Below are 20,601 nucleotides of genomic sequence, written 5' to 3'. Positions count from 1 at the left end.
GGATTTGCCCGTCAAAAGAGCAAATTTTCTTCTTCACTGGGCAGACTGCAATTTCTGAGGCTCCTTGTCAGTAAACAAGGAGAAACCTTATTTAACCCCTTTATGTTGTGTTCTGTTCTATGTAGGAAATACAGGTCACGTATATCTGTTTCTTAGAGGTTAAGGAAATATCACATAGTAGAACTGATTGAATGTAGTGCCAGTCCCGGTTGCATATGTAAAAATACAAACAGGTACGGAATGCAACATATGCACAGGTATTATATATAACTAGGCATTCACAGGTCTGGGAAACAGATTTGCCGAAAGGAGAAATGCAATTAATTTTATAGTTTGCCTGATACAGCCAAGGAATTTAATTTGTACATTTCAAAGTAAATTAATATTAAAATAAATTAATATTTTCTGTATTGATAAAGCAAATTAGTTATTACGATTTACTTAGGTTGCAGAAATAGCATTCATGTCCCAGGATCCTATTGAGATGAATGCCATAAAGAGACAGAAAAAAATAGATGGTCTCTGCTCCAAAGAGCTTGCATAGACTTTGATCCTAGTCACACTTACATCACTGGCAAAGTTTCCACTGTTTTCAGTGAATCAGAGTTCATGACCATCAAGTTTCATAGTTTAAAGGTAATTCCCTTCTGCTGTGATTTTTCTTTTTCTTATTTAAAAACAATACAAAGATACTGAAAGATTTGTGTCTTATTCTACGAACCAGTAGGTCAAAACTGTCTACAATTTAAATTTGCAGTAGCACTCATTCAGAGTGACTCTAGTGAGACCACCTTTAGAACAATTTTAGAACTCAAACATTTGTCCTAAGTGTCTGTATCTTACAAAAAGAATCAAAAGGAAATTCTAAAAAGCAGACAAAAAGTTATTTCAGAAGACTGACTGCAGCAGATTTTTTTGCTCAAAAAAGGACTTGTGAGCTCCAAAGTAAACCTACTCCATTAATAGCTTCCCATTCTTCCCCATAGGTTTCCTCTTGTGTTTGCATTAATAACTATCATTTTATTTCTGTGCTTAGTTTAGGTCCTGCTTTGTGCCTAAGGCTCCAGAAAGTCTCTGTGCAAACAGGTAATAACAATAATGATTATAATATTTATTTTAAAATAGTTGATATGATTTGAATTTCCATCCCAAACAAACAGGGATAGAGATATCTGTGTGAACACAGGCTTAGGCTTAAATTTAAAGTTTATAGGTTCAATAGTGACACTGGGAATGATAATAAAAATGGCATTAATATCTCACGTGTGATGTGGCTGCCTCACCTCTATATTTAGCTCGCTGTTGGATTTCAGGAGATCGCTGGGAACTGTACACAGAATTGATTCTGACTGCAGGAGGAGGTTTTCGCAGCTTTTATTTCCAACTTTTAGCACCTCTCCTTTTACAGCTTCTGAATCAATATAATTTCCCTTGGAAAAAAAAAATCAATTTCATATTACATAACCATCTCATATATGTTATGGAGAAGTCCTTTTATTACCTTGGAAAATGTTTTTAATGGAAAAACAATGGTGAAGTAAAAGACTAATGCAAATTTACATTGCCCTGTCAATACGCATGTATCAGGCTTTTTCATGTAAATGAGAGTTTGACAGACAAGCCAGAGGGGATGATAAAGTTTACGGATAAAATCTGCTGTCACTAATACTCATACAGTGCATACAGACTTCTAAAATTGTAAATTCCAAGGGTCCTGTTTAGATTTTTGCATGATTCACACAAGAAAGGAAGCATTATGTGACGCTGTTGTTTATACAAAACTGGCATTATATTGTCCACAAACTAAAGGCATCTCAAACATTTTGTTTTGCAAGTGGTTATGGTAGCAGGAGTGGAACTTTCAAAAAGAACTAATTAATTATAATCACAAAAATGCACAAATCTGTTAAAACCATGTTCCATGGACCAAAGAGGAACAAACCCTGGTAAAGATGACAGCATGAAAAGTACATTCCCTGTTCAGAAAACCTGTTTTCACATCTCAGACTTGGATGAAATATTATTCCTTCTGGTATTGTGATAGTAGTGTCCAAAGGCCAAGTTCAGGATCTTTTGTGCTCAGGAGGGTATCAGTATTTAAGAAGCCGCTGTGCCCCATGTACAGCCCAGCTTAAGATAAGATGAAAGAACAGGCATATTCAGTGGGAGTAAAAGGGGAGAAGGGAGGATGGGGAGTAACACTAATACAAGCTATTTATGTGGGCTGGATCTGGGAGTTTCTCATGAGAAGGGAGGAAGACGTCATGGCTGACACTGCTATGAGGCCTCATACACTGGAAAGAAAACAAGAATCCCATTCTGAGGGGAAAACAAAAATCTTACTTTGGAATATGTTTTGGGTGTGCTGCAGAATCAGACTGAGTCCTGGGAAGATGTTAATAAAAATATAGGAGAGCGAGTTTAACATCCTCTTTTGACTGGCAATGCCACACTTCAGGTGAGTGCTTTTTAATTGCTGGCCAAAAAAGGCCATTTTGCACTCTATCTTCTGTCTACTTGGAGCCATTCTGTTTGGTGTTAATTAAGTAAATATTCAATGTTTATTGCATATTAGTATGGAGGCTTACTGCAGATTGTGAGCCATTCATATACAGATCTTGCCTTTGAATGACGTACCTCAAAAGACTTGAGTGTGGGTCTTCCACATCCAGGGTAAATATATTAATGGGGGCCACTCACCTCTGTTTTCCTTCTATACCAAATCTCAGAATTTTTTTCCACCAAAAATGACACTTATCCAAAGGAAAAAAAAATCATACTGACATTTCCTAAGGTGGTCCTTAGCCAGTTATAATGAAGACAGTAGCTATTACTTATAACCATTACCTTTATATTACCTTTAATATATTATAGTTTCAAATATATTCAGCATAATATCTCAATATATTAAGAGTTTCTAAACTCTTTCAGCAGTGGTTTTGCTCTTCTAAGGACCACAGATTTTGCCTATGATTTTAAGAAAAGGAGGAAACTGACTCCTCTGAGAACTGGGAAACAATATTTTCTATTTTAAAATGTGTGTTACCCCCTTCTTACTGAGCAATGCCCTTGCACGCAAGCTGGAGAAGCTAGTCACTGGACTGAGTAGCTGTTTCAAACCAATCTGATAGACCAACTACCTCACAGCTTTAGAGAGATGGGAATAATTTGGGTGAAGGTCTAGAAGCAGTACAGGGGCCACAAACCAAGGCATGGAAATTTTGAGATTGGTGTCAGAAGAATTCTTGAGGTTCCTAAGCACAGAGTTGACCTGGGAAGAATGAAGAGTTACTGCAGGGGCAGAACTTCCATTTCAGCTTGCTCAGAAATACCAGGGTTTCCATATTGCACTCTCTTGGACCAGACACTGAGAAAAATGTAATTTTCTACGCGATGTGGAAGAAGGTTGAAAATAGAGTGACCTATATATAGATAAGAAGAGTTCTTTAAGTTTTTCTCATAAAGAATGTGTTGTACTGGCTTAGAAATAGACAATTTAGTAAGTCTAGTGCTCAGTTTTAGGGCAGATGTGCCAGAGGAGAACCAAGATCTCGGACGTGATGTGTAACATGAAATGGCAGTTGTGCTACTTATTTCTCTGGAGGAAGATTTATATTTATAACAACAACTTAGTAACCTAGCGACCCATTGCTAGGCCTCCTCTGGAAGCATGCACAGAGCCCCCGCACCAGTGTGGTGCACAAGCACAACCCCAGACCAGGCCAGGCCCCTGGGCAGACTCAGGTAAGAAGCTGTTTCTTTACTTATTTATTTGGTTTTTTTCTCACAGCTAGGACACACTGGGCCGTCAGCAGGCCAGCTTGCAGGTCTGGGTCAGTGGCTCCTGCAGGAGGCAGCAAGTAGACTCTGTCCTCTTGAGCAAACTCAGGCTTTGGTCATCCCCAACAGTGAAACACCAGAATTTCTCCTGCCCTGAGAGCTGCCTGTGTTGGCGGCAAACAGGAGCACTTCTGAAGTGGTGTCTTCACGGTGTTGAAGAGAGAAGGGCCTCAAGCCACTCTGCCATGACCCCTCTGACTAGAGCACGGTGGGCAGAGGGACTTCAAGGAGCCACATAATTGGCAGAGGAAGACAGTGATAATGTGGGACCTTGAGAGGCTTGGTAGTGTGGAAGACAAAAGGGCTGGCACTGAAGACGAGAAGGGCTGGCATTCATGGCACACAGTGCCCCAACTGTGTTTTACATAGAAGACTTAATGTTTTCTTGTGTGTAACATTTTCTTACAAAACATCTTATGGTCAGCAGGGGAAACTGAACAGAACCTTTCAATCGGTACCCACCATCATCTGATGAAAGCCAAATATGTAACACTAGATTAGTTTGATTGAAAAACTTGTAATAAAAGCTCCCTCCGCCCCTCTGAAACTAATTAAGAAAAAGATAAAAGAACTTTGGTTCGGTAGAACAGACTGTTCACTGAAGCAAGCTGCCATTTAATTTCATGCTGAGCTTGCTTAATTACTGCACAAAATATGATCATGAGGCATGTAAACTTGTGTGTGGATATTTTTGAATGTGGGTAAGGGGCAAGGGAAAAGCATTGCCAATATGGCTTGTAATGACCTTTTGGCTCCTGACTATAATTTCTGAAAGTCGCCTCTGTTTTGATAGAAGCATCCCACTATAACTAATTCGGTTTAGAGGAAGATGTTAAATTGGTGCTTGTTCATGCTTTGTTCTAGGAGACCAGCTTTCACTGATGTTATTCTCCAGTTGGTTGCTGGGAAATAACCAGAGCATTAGGCTCAGGTAGACATTTGCCTTGGGTGCCATGACGACAGGTGACATCAATACTACAAAATTGTTATTGTGGTCAGTGGTCAGTGGGACAGTCCTCAGCCAGCCCTTCTCATCTCAGTGGCTCCTTCCCAGCAATAAACAGCACTAGGGACTTCTTTAGGGAGAATAAAAGGTTCAAGAGTAAAAGAAGAAGAGTTTTTTAAAAAAAAACAATTTTTAACCCTCAGTCTCTGGGAAGATTATGGAGCAAGTCCTCATGGAAGCCTTTCCACACAAAGGAAGAACAAGAATGTGCCAGCACAGGTTTCCCAAGGGTGGATTTTGCCTGAGCAGCCTGATTGCCTTCTATGCAGAGATGACTGGCTCTGTAGATGAAGGGAGAGCACTGGACAATGTTTAACTTGATTTTAGCAAGGTTTTACAGCACAATCTCTCCTAGCAATGAAAACCAATTGGGATGATATGGACTGGATGGATGGAAAAGTGGGTGAAAAGCTGACTGGCCATCGGCGCAAATCTTAGAAGTCTTACAAGTGGCATTTGCCAATGGCTAATACTGGGACCAATACTGCTTAAAATTTTTATCGACAACCTGGACAAAGGGACAGGATACACTGTCCTTGCGCTTTCAGATGACATAAAATTTAGGAAAATTACTGATACACTGGTCCACAAGGTTAAATGAGATAGCAGTGTGCCATTGTAGTGATGAAGGCTCAGCACATACTTTACTAGCAGCAAAGCCAGTAGATTGAAGGTGATTGTTCTCCTCTGCTCAGCACTAGTGAGGCCACACCTGGAGAACTGTGTTGAGTTTTGAAGCCCACGGAACAAGACAGATACTGACAAACTGGATGAAGTACAGCAGAGGGCAACTGAGATAGAATGGGAGCTGAAGCACAGGATGCACAATGCAGGGCTAGTGGAGCTGGGGTTTTTCAAGATGTAAACTCTCCGTTCTTGGAGATTTTCAAAACTTTTCTAGACAAGGACATAGGCAACCTGACCTAATTTTTAACTTAGCCCTGTTTTGAGCAAGGGGGTTAGACTACGAAGACCTCCAGAGGTTCCTTGCAATTTAAGTTATTCTATGATTCTTCCCAAATTAGTCTTCTTTCCAATTGGTTGATATGCATGACCTGGAAAATACTGGAAAACACTGCTGTCACTGCACAGAGGCACTGAGCCATGCAACAGCTATATATTCCCAGCTCTCTGTTGACCCGCACACTAGAACTCTTTCTAGCGTTTCTCCATAACTGAACGGGAGCATTGCTCTGCATTGAGGAAGGGTCATTACATGGCCACAAGTTCCAAGTAGAAAAACTAAACAAAAAAATAAAAATCAGACTGATTATTTTTTGAAATTTTCCCAACACACTTTGTGGAGACGGATCAATATTCAGAGAGTTTGACGGGAACGCACCACGGCTGACAGAGGCTCTAAGGTAACTCCCTCTGATTTCCTGCATTTCAGGAGCTGGCCGGCTGGACCATCTTGGGTCAAAGACCTAAGGGCTTCCAGATTTCATGGCTGTCATAAGGGAAAGGAGTTTTTTCTTACAGGGGTACAGAGCAGCTACACAAAGAGATTACCCCAGGATTAAGGCGGATTCTCTCCTGTAAAGCAGTTTTTTACAGATTATATTCTATATAAATAAAAGCCTATCTAAATTACATGTACATAATAATAAATTTTCAGAAATATTAATTGTAAATTAAAAATACATGTATTCATACTGTTTCTATTTGACTCTAGCTCAGAAAAGCACTAGATTTTAAGAGATTGGGCTCTTGCAAAATGGATTTAACTTTCTCTGAAGCACTCTAGGAGAGAAAAGCCTGTGCCTGCGATGGCCCCGAATTCCTAAGAGATGTTTCTCAGTGCTGTGTAGGCTATTCTCAGTGCTCTTTTAACAGGCACTCAGCATTAATTTTGCATTTTTCATGGATCCGTAAATATTTAGGCTACAGTGGTGACTGATCCTCATGGGTGACTTTGTGCATAGGCCAGATTTTTCTTCAGCTCTAGAGAGTCAAAGCCACTAGGCCATGTTCTAAAGGCAACTCCACATCTTTTGTGCGGAAGGACACAAAACCATGTGATAGTAAGAGCTGGGACTCGTGTACAGACCAGACACTTCAGGTTCTGGGCTGCTGGCCATGTTTAATCCTGAACTGGTGACGCAGCTCATTGCAATTGGAAGCTGACGCAGTGTGGTCCTCCCATGAGGATGAGGAAAGCCCCTCTCCCACCCCAACTGATGCCAAGAACCACCCTGGTATATCTTTGTTTTCAGCTCTGCATCTCTTAAATTGTGACAGCTGGGGACTGGGGTGAATACAGTACTGAACACACAGCTCTCTCTGTCCTTGCTTCCTTGGGGCTTCCTTTATTTCATCAAAATGTCTGTTCCATGCCACGCTGCTGATGTGCGCTTGCCAATAATTGAAAAATGTATTTCAGTGTTTCTTACCTTAATCTCCAGAATGTTTTGGTTGCCTCTTGAGATGAACACTGGCTTTTCAAAATGCTTAAATACAGGATTATTTACATAATCAAAATCAAAGTAGAAAGAGCTGACACCATCAAAAATAAAGAACACTTTGGTTACGAAGGGTGGTTGAAGATTGAAGGCTTTCAGTGAAGGAGTTGTACAGCAGATTATCTCTGAGCTAGAGCGGTGGCTACATGCCTATAAGAAAGAAGGAGGTAATTGGAGTAAGTACGTGCATAGGAAGTCACTGATGAACGTAACTGTTCTTTAACAATACACATATATTGAAAAAATAAACACCAGAGGTCTTGTTCTTCTTTAACCAAAGCAAAATCCTGATCAGTGCTACACAGCGTTTATTTAGAGCTGGGAGAAAAGTATAAAAACTTCATGTCAATGGTGTTTGCACTCTTGTTAAGGAAATGTTCAAGTAAACAAGCTTCCTGGCCTGATTGTTCACAGCACTTCTAAAGTAAATATTTTGCAGATAATTAATGGAAAATTATTTCCAAAGCCAAGGAACATCAGGAGGCTATCCTGATATACTGAGCTGTACTGGACACAAAGCAGCCATAATTCAGTTTATCCAGCCTATGCCAGAGTTACTGCCACATGGATTTCTCTTCCTTTTACACAACCATAGCAATAGCAAGGGACCAGAGACGAAGGTAAAAAATAGGGCCAATTAACCTGACTGAATAGTGGAGAACAAAAGTAAAGCACCCCTTACCCACAGCATAGCTAAGCTGCTATGTTTCCAGAAAGGCACTATGGATGCTGTGAGAAAGTGCTTTAAAGCCAAAGCCATTGTGGGATTCTGGGCCACGAAAGCTCAGCAAAGTGTATCTTCTTTCTAAAAAGGAATGTGTAAAGCCCCAAACGTGCAGCATTCGGTGCTTAGGTACACAGGTGTCATGCAAGTCCCTCCTGGGAGTGCTGACTGAGGGATGTGCTTCACGCTGTGTCTCCTCGGACCAGCCAGGATGAAATGTTTGCCCCTCACTGCAGTGCAGGAGCTGCCTGACAACTGACATGAAGCCACGTTTGCCCCTCACTATGCCATTATTCCTCGTGAGGGCCTGCTCTGGAGGTGCTTCCTGGGGGAAAGCTGCTGGTGCACCCTACACTCCAGCAGACCTGCCAGGGCATGCTTTGTGCTGTGGGGCTGTGATCTAGCCTGAAATGTCTGGCCAGGGTGCTTCCCTCTATCCCATACCGCCTTGACACAGGACTTGAGACAGACAAGATGGGCCCAGGTCCTTCCTAAAAGGATTGCTCTCTTGCAAGCAAGGACAGCAGGGATTTGAAGGCATCCTGCTCCGAAGCTGAGTTTAGGCAGTTTGCAGGGATAATATGAATCCTTGCAGATGGGATTCATCTAGCCTGCCCAGACGCCTGCACTGGAGTTAGTTGTCTACACTGTTTTGACTATAGTCAAAAGAGGGAAAAATGCTCACCTAGAATGGGATCCATCTGATCCATTTTAGACAGCAGCTTTAATTAGATTAACGGTGCTCTAGAAGGGTCAACTTCTCTCTCTTGACTTGAAGGTTTCTACATGACTAATTTGATTATAATGTCAACAGCACATCTACAGTCATTGATGGCAGGCACAGTCAGTGCTGGGCAGCATCACGCAAACCGCAGAGTGGCTTGTTTGTGACTGCATCGTGTACTCCCTTCACTGTGCCTCCCTTTCATGCTGCCTCCCATGGATATGGTTGAAGGACTTCTGGCACAGAGTTGCTCAGCTCCACAGAAGTATTTCTTTTCCAGCTGTATATACCTTCTGTAAGTAGTTCCCTGTACACTGTGCCCTGACAGCAGAGATTAAACTCTTTTTTTAAAAAACAGAATGGCTGACGTGCGGCCTGGTAGGAATAGCGGCTTAGCTCCTAGGCGTGATAATTCTTATATTTGTTCTATAAGAAATTTCCCTGGAAAACCAACGGTGCTGTTGAATACCTTTGCACATCCAGAGAAGGCCAAAAAATATAAATTTTTCTGTTTGGTTTTTCAAATTGGCTCTCATTATAAAATGCTGCCTGAAGGAGCTGTGAAATTAGTTTACATTTGTCTCTAATAGGCTAAATTAATGCAATGTAATTTTGCTGTTTCAAATCAGTGACATAACTGTTCAAGCTATATCAGTTATATACTCACATTAGCTTGAAAAGTGGGATTAAATGAGCTACCTACAAATCAGCACTTTTTCTTATCACCACAGCAATTCATGTTTCTGTGCATAATATTGTGAAATCTCAAATCTGCCAAGGGAAACATTTTCAAGGCTCTGAAACTGAGCACTAGAGTTTTTGAGCTTTACTACAAGGGTTACATGTCTGTGAGTTGTGAGTTTGGCACCCAGTTAAATAACTTGGTGCAGCTCTCAGTGGTGCTAATGGGACTTGCACCTGTGTAACTAACAGTCCATTTAGCACAAATTCAGAAATACTTGTGTATCCCTCATGACAACAAGGTAATCTGTGGGACGTGAGACAAGGCAGAATTTCGCTCCAATTGCTTACCATATTAGACACTTTGTTCCTCTTTTGAATACCTTGTTATACACTGTTTACCATATCTCAGGCTTTGTTATATCACATAGATCTAGAAATTAATTTGAATCAGTATGGTAATAATAAGATGCATCATTAGTATAATGTATGATTAAGCCATACTTTTCCATGATATATGAATATTTGTAAAGTTATCTATCATATTGTGTCGATTCTAAAAAGGGATTACAAAAATATATATAATTATAAAACCAAATATGTCCCAGGTAATCATTATATTTATTTGATTAATGTAAATTCATTAGACTTTTTATCTACTGTAGAGTAGTGATGTCCTTTAAATGAATAGCAGTGGTATTCATAACTTTGTTTGTGGCTATCTATTAGAATCAGAGACTTTACTTTATCAGGCTGGTCTCTGAAGAAGAAGCTTTCAGAAAATGATAAAAATCTAATAATACTCTTTGGAGGGGATGCAATGTGACTGATTGGTAAGGTCAAGAAAAATCTTATTTGCAATGCCCTTATTGGTACATGATTTGACATGACATTTTTACCTTGAAATTGGTTTTAGCAATTGAAGAATATGACGGTTTAGTTTTCAAGAAATATTGGATTGAGGATCTATAAGAAAAAAAAACTCTAATTCAATCTATTGCCTTCTCAATTAAGATACTGCCTATCACCCAGCACCTTTAACTTTTATTTAATTAGGCTTTAAAGCACATTCACTTTAAAAGCTAAGCTTACATTATTCTTGTGACTATAATCTACATCTGAAGACAATAAGGAAGAAAAGATGTAAAATATATGGAGCATTTCACAAGGATAAGTAAATACTATACCCCAAAGGGAATAATAACCCATTGCACAATGCATATGACTCATCACTTAAAGGTAGGTATTCTTGTTTCATTTGTAAAATATGACCCTTGAGGCACTTAATTCAAACCTGACCTACAGAATCTGAACTTCGGTGCCCAATTCGATTTTTTTTCATCTGATAGAAAAACAGGAAGAGTATGAGGGAGGATCTCTGAGCTCCAGAGGTCTCCCAGCAGCTGACCCAGATAAGAGAGGGGCAGTTGGATGTGTATTAGAGGATCTGTAGCAGTCAGAAGGGAGAAAAAGGCCAATTTGCCCTTTCATAAAAAGTAAACTTTTGGAGTTCCAGAGAAGAATGAGAGTTGAATGAGGTTAAAGACAGACCAGGAGGCTCTCCAACCATCTTTGCCAGGGGACGATTTCTTAATAGAAAGAGTTGAGAATTCAGGTCTGACCTGAGGAAAGCTTATTCAGAAGGCTTTTTATGTAGGTGAGAAACTCAGCAGTGACACTCAAGCAGGGTATCTTGAAGATTCTTCAGAGAACTCATTCGCTTTTGTTGCTGTTTCAGGTAGTGCAATGAATGGACTTAATGGATTGGTAGCATTTTTATTCTAGTTGTGTTCTTCGAGGAAGCCATGGGAAGTGATGCTTCTAGTCTATCAGATCATTGGACCAGAAGGTAGAGTAAAACCTCTCTTGCTTCTGGGTCTGACAGCCAGCTCTTCACACAGCACAACTAATACTGACTGGGAGTCTAAATTCCTCCCTGGGCTTGGGATGGTCAATGTACCTGCTAGCACCACGTCCCTGGCACCCCGGAGATTTCACAGCGTGGGCTTTTCCCTGACACCCCCTGATGCACTCTTTCCTTGCTAGGAGATGTGCATGAGCTGTAGATTCAGCACAGAAAGAAAGGCCAAGGGTTCCCCTCTGTGAGGGAAACTCTGCTGGGTTTCTGTGGCAGCTTTACGCCACAGAGTCAACACCAATAGAGGCACCAACCCTGAGTGTCTTCAGATAGGTAGTCAGGAATATCTCAATAATCACACACTCAATAATCACAGTTCCTAGGGAGTTCCTTCTATCATTATTTAATAAATCTAAGGTAGACACTCGCAGGTGAATTCTAGGCATTTTGATGAACATTATGAGTATGGATTGCCCATGGACTTGTAAACATTGAAGGAAGTTTAGGATATTTTAAAATTTTCCTGTAATACAGCAGGAAATGGCATCTAGCAGGAAGCAATTAAGAAATACTAAAGATCATTCAAGAGACAATTACTGAAGAGATAATTAAAAGTCTGTGGCAAGAGATGACCTTGCATAGCAACAGGCTCAGTTGTTGAAGGTCATGCATTAAAAGGTGCTTCTCCCTAATTTTGCAACCTTGCATATCTTGGGACGTTCACGGTTAGAAGAGATTAAACAGTGGGAATCCAAATTAGTTAATGGATGGAATATTAAAAATCCTACAGCAAAGGATCCCTGAACAACTACTTGTTCACCATTGGGGAATCAATGCAAAGTACAGGTTTTCAAAGAGAAAATATTGGCCTCAAGTGCTTCTGAAGCAGAAGAATCGTCTAGCATGAGTTATAGCAGAGGTTAGAAGACACGTATTTTGTAAACAGGCTCCTGATCAAATGCTATTCCAAACTATGCGAAGCTTTTTTACAGGCACAATGAAAAGTGAAAGGAAGGAATGAGCTGCTTCCCTCCTTGTGCACCTCACACAGGAACTGGATATGTTAGCAGAAATGAGAGGGCTTCTGTATCCTTATGCATTACCTAGAGCTGTCGGGAATTTATGCAGCACTGCCTAAATTAATATCTTTTGTTCCTAGTCAGAAAAAATGGTCAAAAGAACTCATGAAATAGAAATTAAAAAGAAACACATCACAAGTATTGGAACATATGGTTCAATAACTCTCAAACTTTTTTTCCACTTGTTGAAACGCCAAATTTGAAGAAGGAAAAATGTATTATTTTGATAGTGTTAATATAGAATGTAATATAAACACAATGTAATATAAACACAACTAGTGCGAACACAGTATTGAATAATTTTAAGGAAATTTAAATAAATATGAAATGAAAATGATGAAGGAAGGCATTTTTGCCTTATAGAAGAAAAAGTTTCAGAAATATTGAACTTCAAACATGAAAGCTGAAAAGCTCAAGTTAAATATTTCTTCTACAGGGGGCTGACATATCACCCCCAAAACTTTTCAGTCTCAGTCAAACTGCATTTCTTATGGGCAGTTGTTCCAGATGAACTTTTTTACCAGTTGTACCACTCATCTCTTCCACTGGGATGGATAGAAACAGGCAGAGAAGAGCAAACGCCCCAAGGTGTGTCAGCTGGTTCTGCACCCTGAGGCTTTAGGATGTAGAGCATCCCCAACAGCTCCTGCTGCTTACAAAAGTGACCCTCCACTCACACTGTGACTCCATCAGGGCTCTAGGCCACAATTAAGCCTGAGGGAGTGAATTAAGGGTCTGGGGACAGATAGCTGACAGGAATAAGCGAGACCTTTTTTAAATCGGGCACCACCAGTTTTAGACCAATGGGAGAGGGTCTGTGAGGTGGCAGAAAGGAGGAGCAGAGCTCTAGGAAACAACACTTACCAGGAGAATTTGGAGTGGTTTGGTTTATTTTAACTGTAAAAGAGAAAGGCTGAATCATAATGTAGTGCAAATATGTAAAATTAGCAAGAGAGACTAGTAATCTGTTGTTTGTGTCCACTGAGGGTTAAACAAGAAGATAGCTAATTAGCAGCTAGGATTTGGGTTAATTATTAGAAAGAAGTCTTTCCAAACCACTAGGTGAGCAGGTAGAGCAGCTCTCTCCAAAGCTTGTTTAAGCAAGGTTGTGAAATTTCTTTTACAAAAAGCTTTAATAACAGCCTAGACAAATATCTGTCAGGCAGTGGTCTGCGTACATTTGCTCCTGCTGCAGGGAAGCAGGCCAGGCTAGGTCTTTGTGGTCCCTCCCAGCTGTACTTTCCTTTGATGCTTTGGGATGTGTTTCAGTGCTGGCTTTGGTTTTCCCAAGAGCCAGAGTTTCTGAGTGCTGACAAAAGCAGCTTCTTGGAGGAAGCTGGTGAGAGAAAACTGAAATGAAAAAAGGTCTTAAATAACAATTTAAGAAAATGACTCAGCTCTCCTCTCCCAAAATAAGGAAGCAAAAAGATATATAACCTCAGATACTGGGCTTCTTGATCATTTTGGTTTGTATTGTACTGTTTGTCTGGGTTTGGTCTATTCAGGACCACAACCTGTTTTCTCCTTTGTAAATGGGATAGCTGGTCATTGCAGTACTCTGGATCCCTGCTGGAAATAGTTCCTCATCATTGTTTATTTTTGTAATGACTGACTGGATGAAAGTTTGGTTTTTTGGTATATCACTCATGCATAGGACCCAGAATCTCCAGAGCAGGATGGGGCAGGCTGTAGCCATAGGCATCCTCTGCCAAGTAATTTCCTCAGTTACACAGTGCAATCTTGTTTTGCCACTTATATATCTTCCCCTTCTCCCTGAGAACTAATATTGTCCCTTGAGAAATAAGCTCAAGGTAGACTAGTGGCAGAACAAATGGCAAGCAGAGTTGGCCTGCCACAGAGGCAGGGAAAGCCACCAAGTGCCAGAAGCCTTTAATTTCAATAGAGCAAAATATATTACTTGGGCAGTGTCAAAGTATAAACCACTCTGGATTATGATCTGTTTAAGGCTATATTCCACCCTCTGTGCAGGGAGAATGAATTTGTGTACAGCTGCTTTTACACTGGGGCAGGTTCTTAGAGATCAGCAGTGGTGGAGGACAGATAACCATATGGAAAAGGAGGGTCACACCTGCCTCTTCTTATGTGTTGGCAGATACCACGCACACTGCAAGGTATGAAAAGAAAAAGAACAAGGGAGATAATTCTGACTGTCTATGTCCATGTCTTTTTTCAATAGCACTGCTCAAAGGAAAGGTTGCTCCCCCGTATTTGGGGGGAGAGAGTAAACTCTACAGTGTTCATTGCCTGGAGTTGCCAGTCACTTTTGGACAGTGGATTTAGTTATTTAAAACTTCCAGTTCTTTAAAATCTGTTCGAATTCTAAGGAAGTCCCAAATATTTGACAAGCCAGGTATGCAGAATCAGGGCCTAAAGAGAAGCAATATTGCATATTCTCATGGGGGAACAGAGAAAGCAAGTGAACGATCTTTATTTTGAAAGAAAGGTTGCTCAAATCCACACAAAGCAAAAGCTAAAGAGCTGATTTCAGCAATGATCTTTTCTTTGGAAATCTTTTGTACTTACAATTAATTGTGCCCACATTACTCAAAACTTAGTAAGTTGTGAGTTGGGTTGATTTCACTGAAATGTTTTGCTTTCCGACTCATGGGTAAAGTGTCTTTTCGGCAACATTGAACGCTGTGTTTCATTGCAGGGCCACTGATTTTCAGATTAAAATCTGAATCCATTAGATTACAAGCCACGATTACATCCAGCTAAAATTCAGGTCCTGATACTCATAATATTATACAAATGAGGATCATGAAGAATATTATGACCTTGAGGCTAGAAAAGACTGCAAATTTGCAGACATACTGTTTAAAATGCTTTGAGCAAACATAGGCCTAATACTTAGAATTCAATACAGGAAACAGTGTATGATGATCATTAGAAATAAGCTGAGAATTTGAGCAGTAACGTAGCATGTAGTAAAGAGTGTAGGTCAATTTAGCTTCAGTTAGGCTAAACAGACCTTACAGGACAAGAAAATGTTGGAGGTGAAAGACAAATGTGTAGGCAAAAGCTTACTTAGCCAATAAATGTCATCTTTGCCTTATAAAAATTAAAGTAGATCACATGGTCATATCTGAACACCTTATTTAGATTTAGATACTGTGTATTATCAACTCAGGTAACAAAAGAAGGCTCAGAGCCCTGACTGACCTTCTGTTCATGCAGAGGTACCCAACTGTAAAAGCCCAAACCTCTCTTAAAACATAGTTGCTCAGCTTTGATAAGTTAGGAAAGATTTGCCCAACAGGTAATTTTGCGATCAGAAATTCTTCAAAATAATACTTACTTTTGCTTTTACATATTTACTTTTCCTCTTTTTTTGATGCTTGTTCATTTTCATTTTATATCAACAAGTCACCATTTGAATATATTTCCTACCTACCACAGTAGCACTTGAACTTGCCATGTAATCTGGCATTCCTGTATTGCATTGTTCCGTGTTTAGTCACTGAGTTTGCATTGTTCAACTGCAATATAAAAATCTTGTTATCAGATACCGTAAAAGCCTTATTTCTTTGGAAGAGGTTCCTTGGAAACTGCTGTTCTACCCCCAGCTTAATTTCAAATTTGTTTTTGAGTTTTGCCTATGCAGTGGAAAGGTCTGTGCAGAAAACACCAAAATGCCAGTGGAAGCCCTGAAGTTTCAAGGCAAAAATCAAAGTATTTTGACTAAAAAATCTGTGCCATTCACCACACAAAGATGATGCGATAACAGATTGTCTTCTCCAAGACTGACTCACCACAGAGAAGTTCATTCCCAGTTTAGGTACAGTAATCACCATCTGAGGAAAGCACACTGAGTTCAAGTTGATTCCCTGAGCTGTGATTGTACTTCCACCACTAAGAAAAATTTTAAAAAAATATGAGTAGGATATGATACATCTGCTATGATAACCTTAATCACAAATTATATTTTAGAGTAAATGACAACATAAAACCAGAATTAGGGATATATGGGGTGAATGCAAATACCTAGCTCTGAGCAGTAATATTATTTTTCTGGGAAACAAATTTTACACTTGCTATAACAACTAATCAAATACAAGAAAAGAAAAATAATTTTTTTAATTGTGGTATGCCAGGATATAAAACAAATGCGTACATTTTAAAGGAGGGTGTATACTTGTACTTAGCATTTGCTAACTTATTTAACTTACTGCTTTCAGTGGTGCTGAAAAAGGTGCCTCTTTTACCGCTGACATTTTTTTGGCAAAGGGAGATGGCTTGGATTAGAGCTACTGAGACCATAAATATGTCACTTAAAAACATACACATACTACCATACATATATATTCATAATATTTATGTAGCGCTGGATTTAGACTATTTTAAAATCCATTTGCTCTCCTGAGTACTGCTGACTTGTCACATTAAATGATTTTCCTCACTAATCAGTGTAATGTCCAGACGCAGTATAGGAGACACACTTAGCTGTACAGTAGGTATCTCAGCAGGACATCACAGGTACGCTCAGCAGCAGCTAAGAGTTAAATCACATAAAGAAAAGAGGTGCCCTTCCCCCTTCTCCTTCACCTCTGAAAGGAAATGATCTGCCCTCTGCAACTGTACCATAATAGAAGCAATTGGCATGGCAGATAGAGATAAAAATGCAATTTCTTTTGATAGATTGCTGCGCAGCGTAGCCATTCTTCTTTCATTCATTACTTTTCTTATTTCTATAAGAAACTTTTACTTACCTCAGAAAAGATTTGGCCGGATGAATTTTTAAAACAACGGGGTCTTCTCTGTATGTGAAATGACTGCTCGCATCTCGAATAGCTTCGTCGATTCCGACCCTCACGTGGTATTCCTGGGGAATTCGCTGTGCCGGAGTATAGCACTCCACAGTGCTCACCGATATGCTGGAAGGACAGAAAAAGGCTTGCTTGTCAGCATTGTAAAACATGTACTTGGTTCAAAACGCTGTCCTTCAGTGAGCCCCAACCCTCCCCAATGATGTGCTTGTAAAAAAACGTCATTGATTCCCACACGGGATGATCATAATACAACAAATAAGCATGGCGTAAGGAAGAAACAGGAACACCACTGCTTAGGCTCAGGATTCATCTTAATGTGTTTGGCTTGCACCTTGCCTGCTGGTAGTTGTCTCCCCAGTGCTGGTGACAGCCGTGTCAGGCCCTGCACTCTGCGAAGGCAGCTTCCAGCCTGGAAAACGACAGCACGCTCCAGGTCTAAGAAGAATTACTTGTTCTGTTGTAACCAAGGGATAACATCTTTCTCTTCCTGATCCACAGGATTTACCCGGTGTTAAAAACCTCAAGAAAAGGTGCTGGTGGGGAATGTACCAGCATGTCAGAGATGTCCTGCCCGGGGGCACCTGCTGACTCCAGGTGCCAGTGAGGGGCAGGCAGAGGGCAAGGAGAGGGAGGAGAAGATGAAAATTCAGGAAGAGCCGGCTGCATTCAGCACAGCAGCAGAGTCTCTGGGATATTCACCTTTCCCTTGTTCTCTCATGCTTGGCCCTGGAAGTCCTCCTCCTACACTGAACTCAGTGGATGAGCGGGCAGCAGAGGGGTGAAGGATCCTGAAGGTTGAAGCACATGAAGTGCAGCGGCAGGGAGCAGGGCACATCAGAGGCAACACTAACAACGGATTGGAGAAGCAAATGTAACTCTACCAGCTGGTTTCATTGATTTGGGCCCAACCACATCCAGGAGCCCTCCAAGTGAGGCCGATCTCAAAGGATGTGAGAGACCGCCTCCAAATTAGGCAAAAGGGGCATCTGCTGCCACTTCTGAAGCTTTCCAGGAAGGTGGGTTTCACCGTGTGCTGTAGGGGTTAGTGATTTTTTTCCTATGTATCTGGAAGCTTTCTACCATCTTTTAAAGGAATAAATAAACCCTTGATCTAGTTGCCCTCAGAACCAGGGAAAGCTGCCAGTTTAGATAGAGAAATACCTGCCTTGAGAAACTGGCTAAGACCTGTGTAGAAGTCTCCAGACAACTTGGCTGGTGAGAAAGCAGCGTGCTGGGGATGCTTACTGGATAAGCCCCAACTATGGTTTGATACCTAGAAGTCCAACTGACCAAAGAAGATGTCTGCCTCTGAGCTGGCTGTTATCTCACCCCCACAGTCGATGTCTCAAATGGATCAGATGAATCATTCCCAAAACGTTTATATATTTATCCATTAGTTGACCAGGTGAGATGATGACATCAATAAATGCCACCCTAAACTATTAAGTAGCTACTGAACAGACGTGCTGAAGATCTTGTTAGTGATTAAGTATTGGACTTGAATACCTAAATCCCTTTCTTGATTTAGTAAGCTGATTTGATCAAGAGCATACAATAAATCATTTAGCAGCAAAGACTAAAATTTAGCTCTCCTGACTTTGAGTCTGACGTTAACCTATAAGCTATTGCTTCCCCACGTATTCCCCATGTGTTTCACCACTATGACTTTCCATAATCATTAGGAGAGACTCAAAATTTAGAAGAGTTACTGGACATCCTGTTCCTGGGACACAGTGGGCCAGATTCTGCCCTTGGCCACAGAGGTGAAAATTCTGGAGCCAGCCTGCTGTACCTGAAAACAGGACAAAGCAGGATTTGTGCCATGGTAGAATGGCTACCAAATTCAGAACACTTGCCTCCCCATAGCAGAGATTCTGTGCTTGGTATTTAACATTTATATTCAGCTGGGATTGAAGGCATTTCTACACAGAGCATGTCAAAGATTCCTGACTGAGCTCCTACTGGATCTGGTACAGAGCCACAAGAAATTCTGGCTTAATCCTCAAAACAAGTTGATATATACCAGGAAGAGTCCCAGACTGATGCTGCCTCTGGTTTGGAGGCTGTTCACTGATCGTACTGCAGAAATAGCTTCTCCTCTGCACGGGACACACTTTCCCACACTAGCCAGGTTTCCACCGAACAAACCACCTGCACCCACTGGACACTTGCTGGTTGCTGCTGCGTGAACAGCAGCTCTTGCTAGTTAGTAATGAGAGAGGGCTGAGTGTGTGGGAGTTGGGGTGACAAAAATGATGGGAAACAGGCAGTTTCTAGTCCATTAGAAGCCGATTTGCTACTTCTCTATGCAACCTTTTAATGAGGTTAATGAAGACATTACAGAATAAACAAGTCTTCTAGGGAACCACAGTCCCTTCTAGAAACCTTTCAGACATCCTAAACTCAGGATGTTGTCCAGAACTGAATGGTTATTGCAGTATCAATTCTCTGATATGTAACACAAGGAGAGGAGGGCAATCACAGAATCACAGGTTGGAAGGGACCTCAGGGAACATTTAGTCCAGCCTTTCTAGGAACAGCACAGTCTAGACAAGATGGCCCAGCACACCATCCAGCCAAATCTTAAAAAGTGTCCAATGTGGGCGAGTCAACCACTTCCCTGGGGAGATTATTCCTATGGTTGACTGTCCTCAGTGTGAAAAATTTCCCTCTCCTGTCCAATCGGAATCTCCCCAAGAGCAATTTGTGTCCATTCCCCCTTGTCCTCTTCATGTGACTTGTAAAAAGGGAGTCTCCATCTTCTTTGTAGCTACCCCTTAAGTACTGGTACATGGTAATGAGATCCCCAATGCACATTTGTGGTTGTTTTTTTTTAACACCAAGACATTTTAATCAAGCCATTTCAATATTAAAGACATCACTTTTTAGTAAATACATTACCTTTTCAGGGTGCATGGTTTCTCACCAACAAAAATCCTTCTGTATTTTCCACTGTTTAGGTATTTTCCAGCTACAGTTAGCAATGTTCCTCCAGATTTGGGGCCATAGGTGGGAGAGATACTTGTTATTACAGGATTCTGAGGGAAGGTAAAAATAAGAACAGTGGATTGTTCAATTATTTTCAAAATCTCAAGAGGAAGAATCTTAAAACATTTCCATGAAGCAAACAGGAATATAGAATTACCATACTGGATTGGACTCACGAGGAATCTCCTTCCAGTTAATATTAAAGCTAATTTTGACAGTAAAGTTTTAATCACAGTGCTTACCACGTATGAAAATGTATTGAATAGTGTTTTGCCGTGTCCAACAGAAACACTACTGGATATATTAAAACTTGGATTTTTTGCAGCAGGAACTGTGCATTCCAGCCTTTTGAAAACAAGGGAAAAAAAAGGAGTTACATTTTTTTACTGGCTTGATTTTTTTTGTATTAAAATATAACCACTTCAGACTCATAATAATGGAGGATCCAT

The 20,601-nt window shown here is 40.6% G+C and overlaps 1 protein-coding gene and 1 long non-coding RNA gene across 6 annotated transcripts in view; one reads left to right on the top strand and one right to left on the bottom strand.

Annotated features, from left to right (window-relative positions):
- LOC142051720 (uncharacterized) overlaps window positions 1-11,281 on the top strand; it is a 51,162-nt gene extending 39,881 nt beyond the window's left edge. The window contains exons 2-4 of the long non-coding RNA XR_012658609.1: window positions 1,037-1,086; window positions 3,517-3,744; window positions 11,176-11,281. This is a non-coding gene — a long non-coding RNA (uncharacterized LOC142051720). The remainder of the gene's footprint in view (window positions 1-1,036; window positions 1,087-3,516; window positions 3,745-11,175) is intronic.
- The window catches only part of MET (MET proto-oncogene, receptor tyrosine kinase), a 92,745-nt gene that overhangs the window by 16,136 nt on the left and 56,008 nt on the right, over window positions 1-20,601 (bottom strand). For all 5 annotated transcript variants that reach the window (XM_075081116.1, XM_075081114.1, XM_075081115.1 and 2 more), the window contains 6 exons: window positions 20,395-20,497; window positions 20,066-20,202; window positions 17,105-17,269; window positions 16,148-16,247; window positions 7,240-7,458; window positions 1,284-1,430 (listed from right to left, as the gene is read on the bottom strand). In XM_075081116.1, coding sequence (XP_074937217.1) covers window positions 1,284-1,430; window positions 7,240-7,458; window positions 16,148-16,247; window positions 17,105-17,269; window positions 20,066-20,202; window positions 20,395-20,497 — 871 coding nt within the window. The remainder of the gene's footprint in view (window positions 1-1,283; window positions 1,431-7,239; window positions 7,459-16,147; window positions 16,248-17,104; window positions 17,270-20,065; window positions 20,203-20,394; window positions 20,498-20,601) is intronic.

Source organism: Phalacrocorax aristotelis, chromosome 1 (genome assembly GCF_949628215.1).
Source record: "Phalacrocorax aristotelis chromosome 1, bGulAri2.1, whole genome shotgun sequence".
NCBI lineage: Eukaryota > Metazoa > Chordata > Aves > Suliformes > Phalacrocoracidae > Phalacrocorax > Phalacrocorax aristotelis.
The sequence above is the reverse complement of the archived record's forward strand: the minus strand, read 5'-3'. Positions and strand labels throughout refer to the sequence as shown.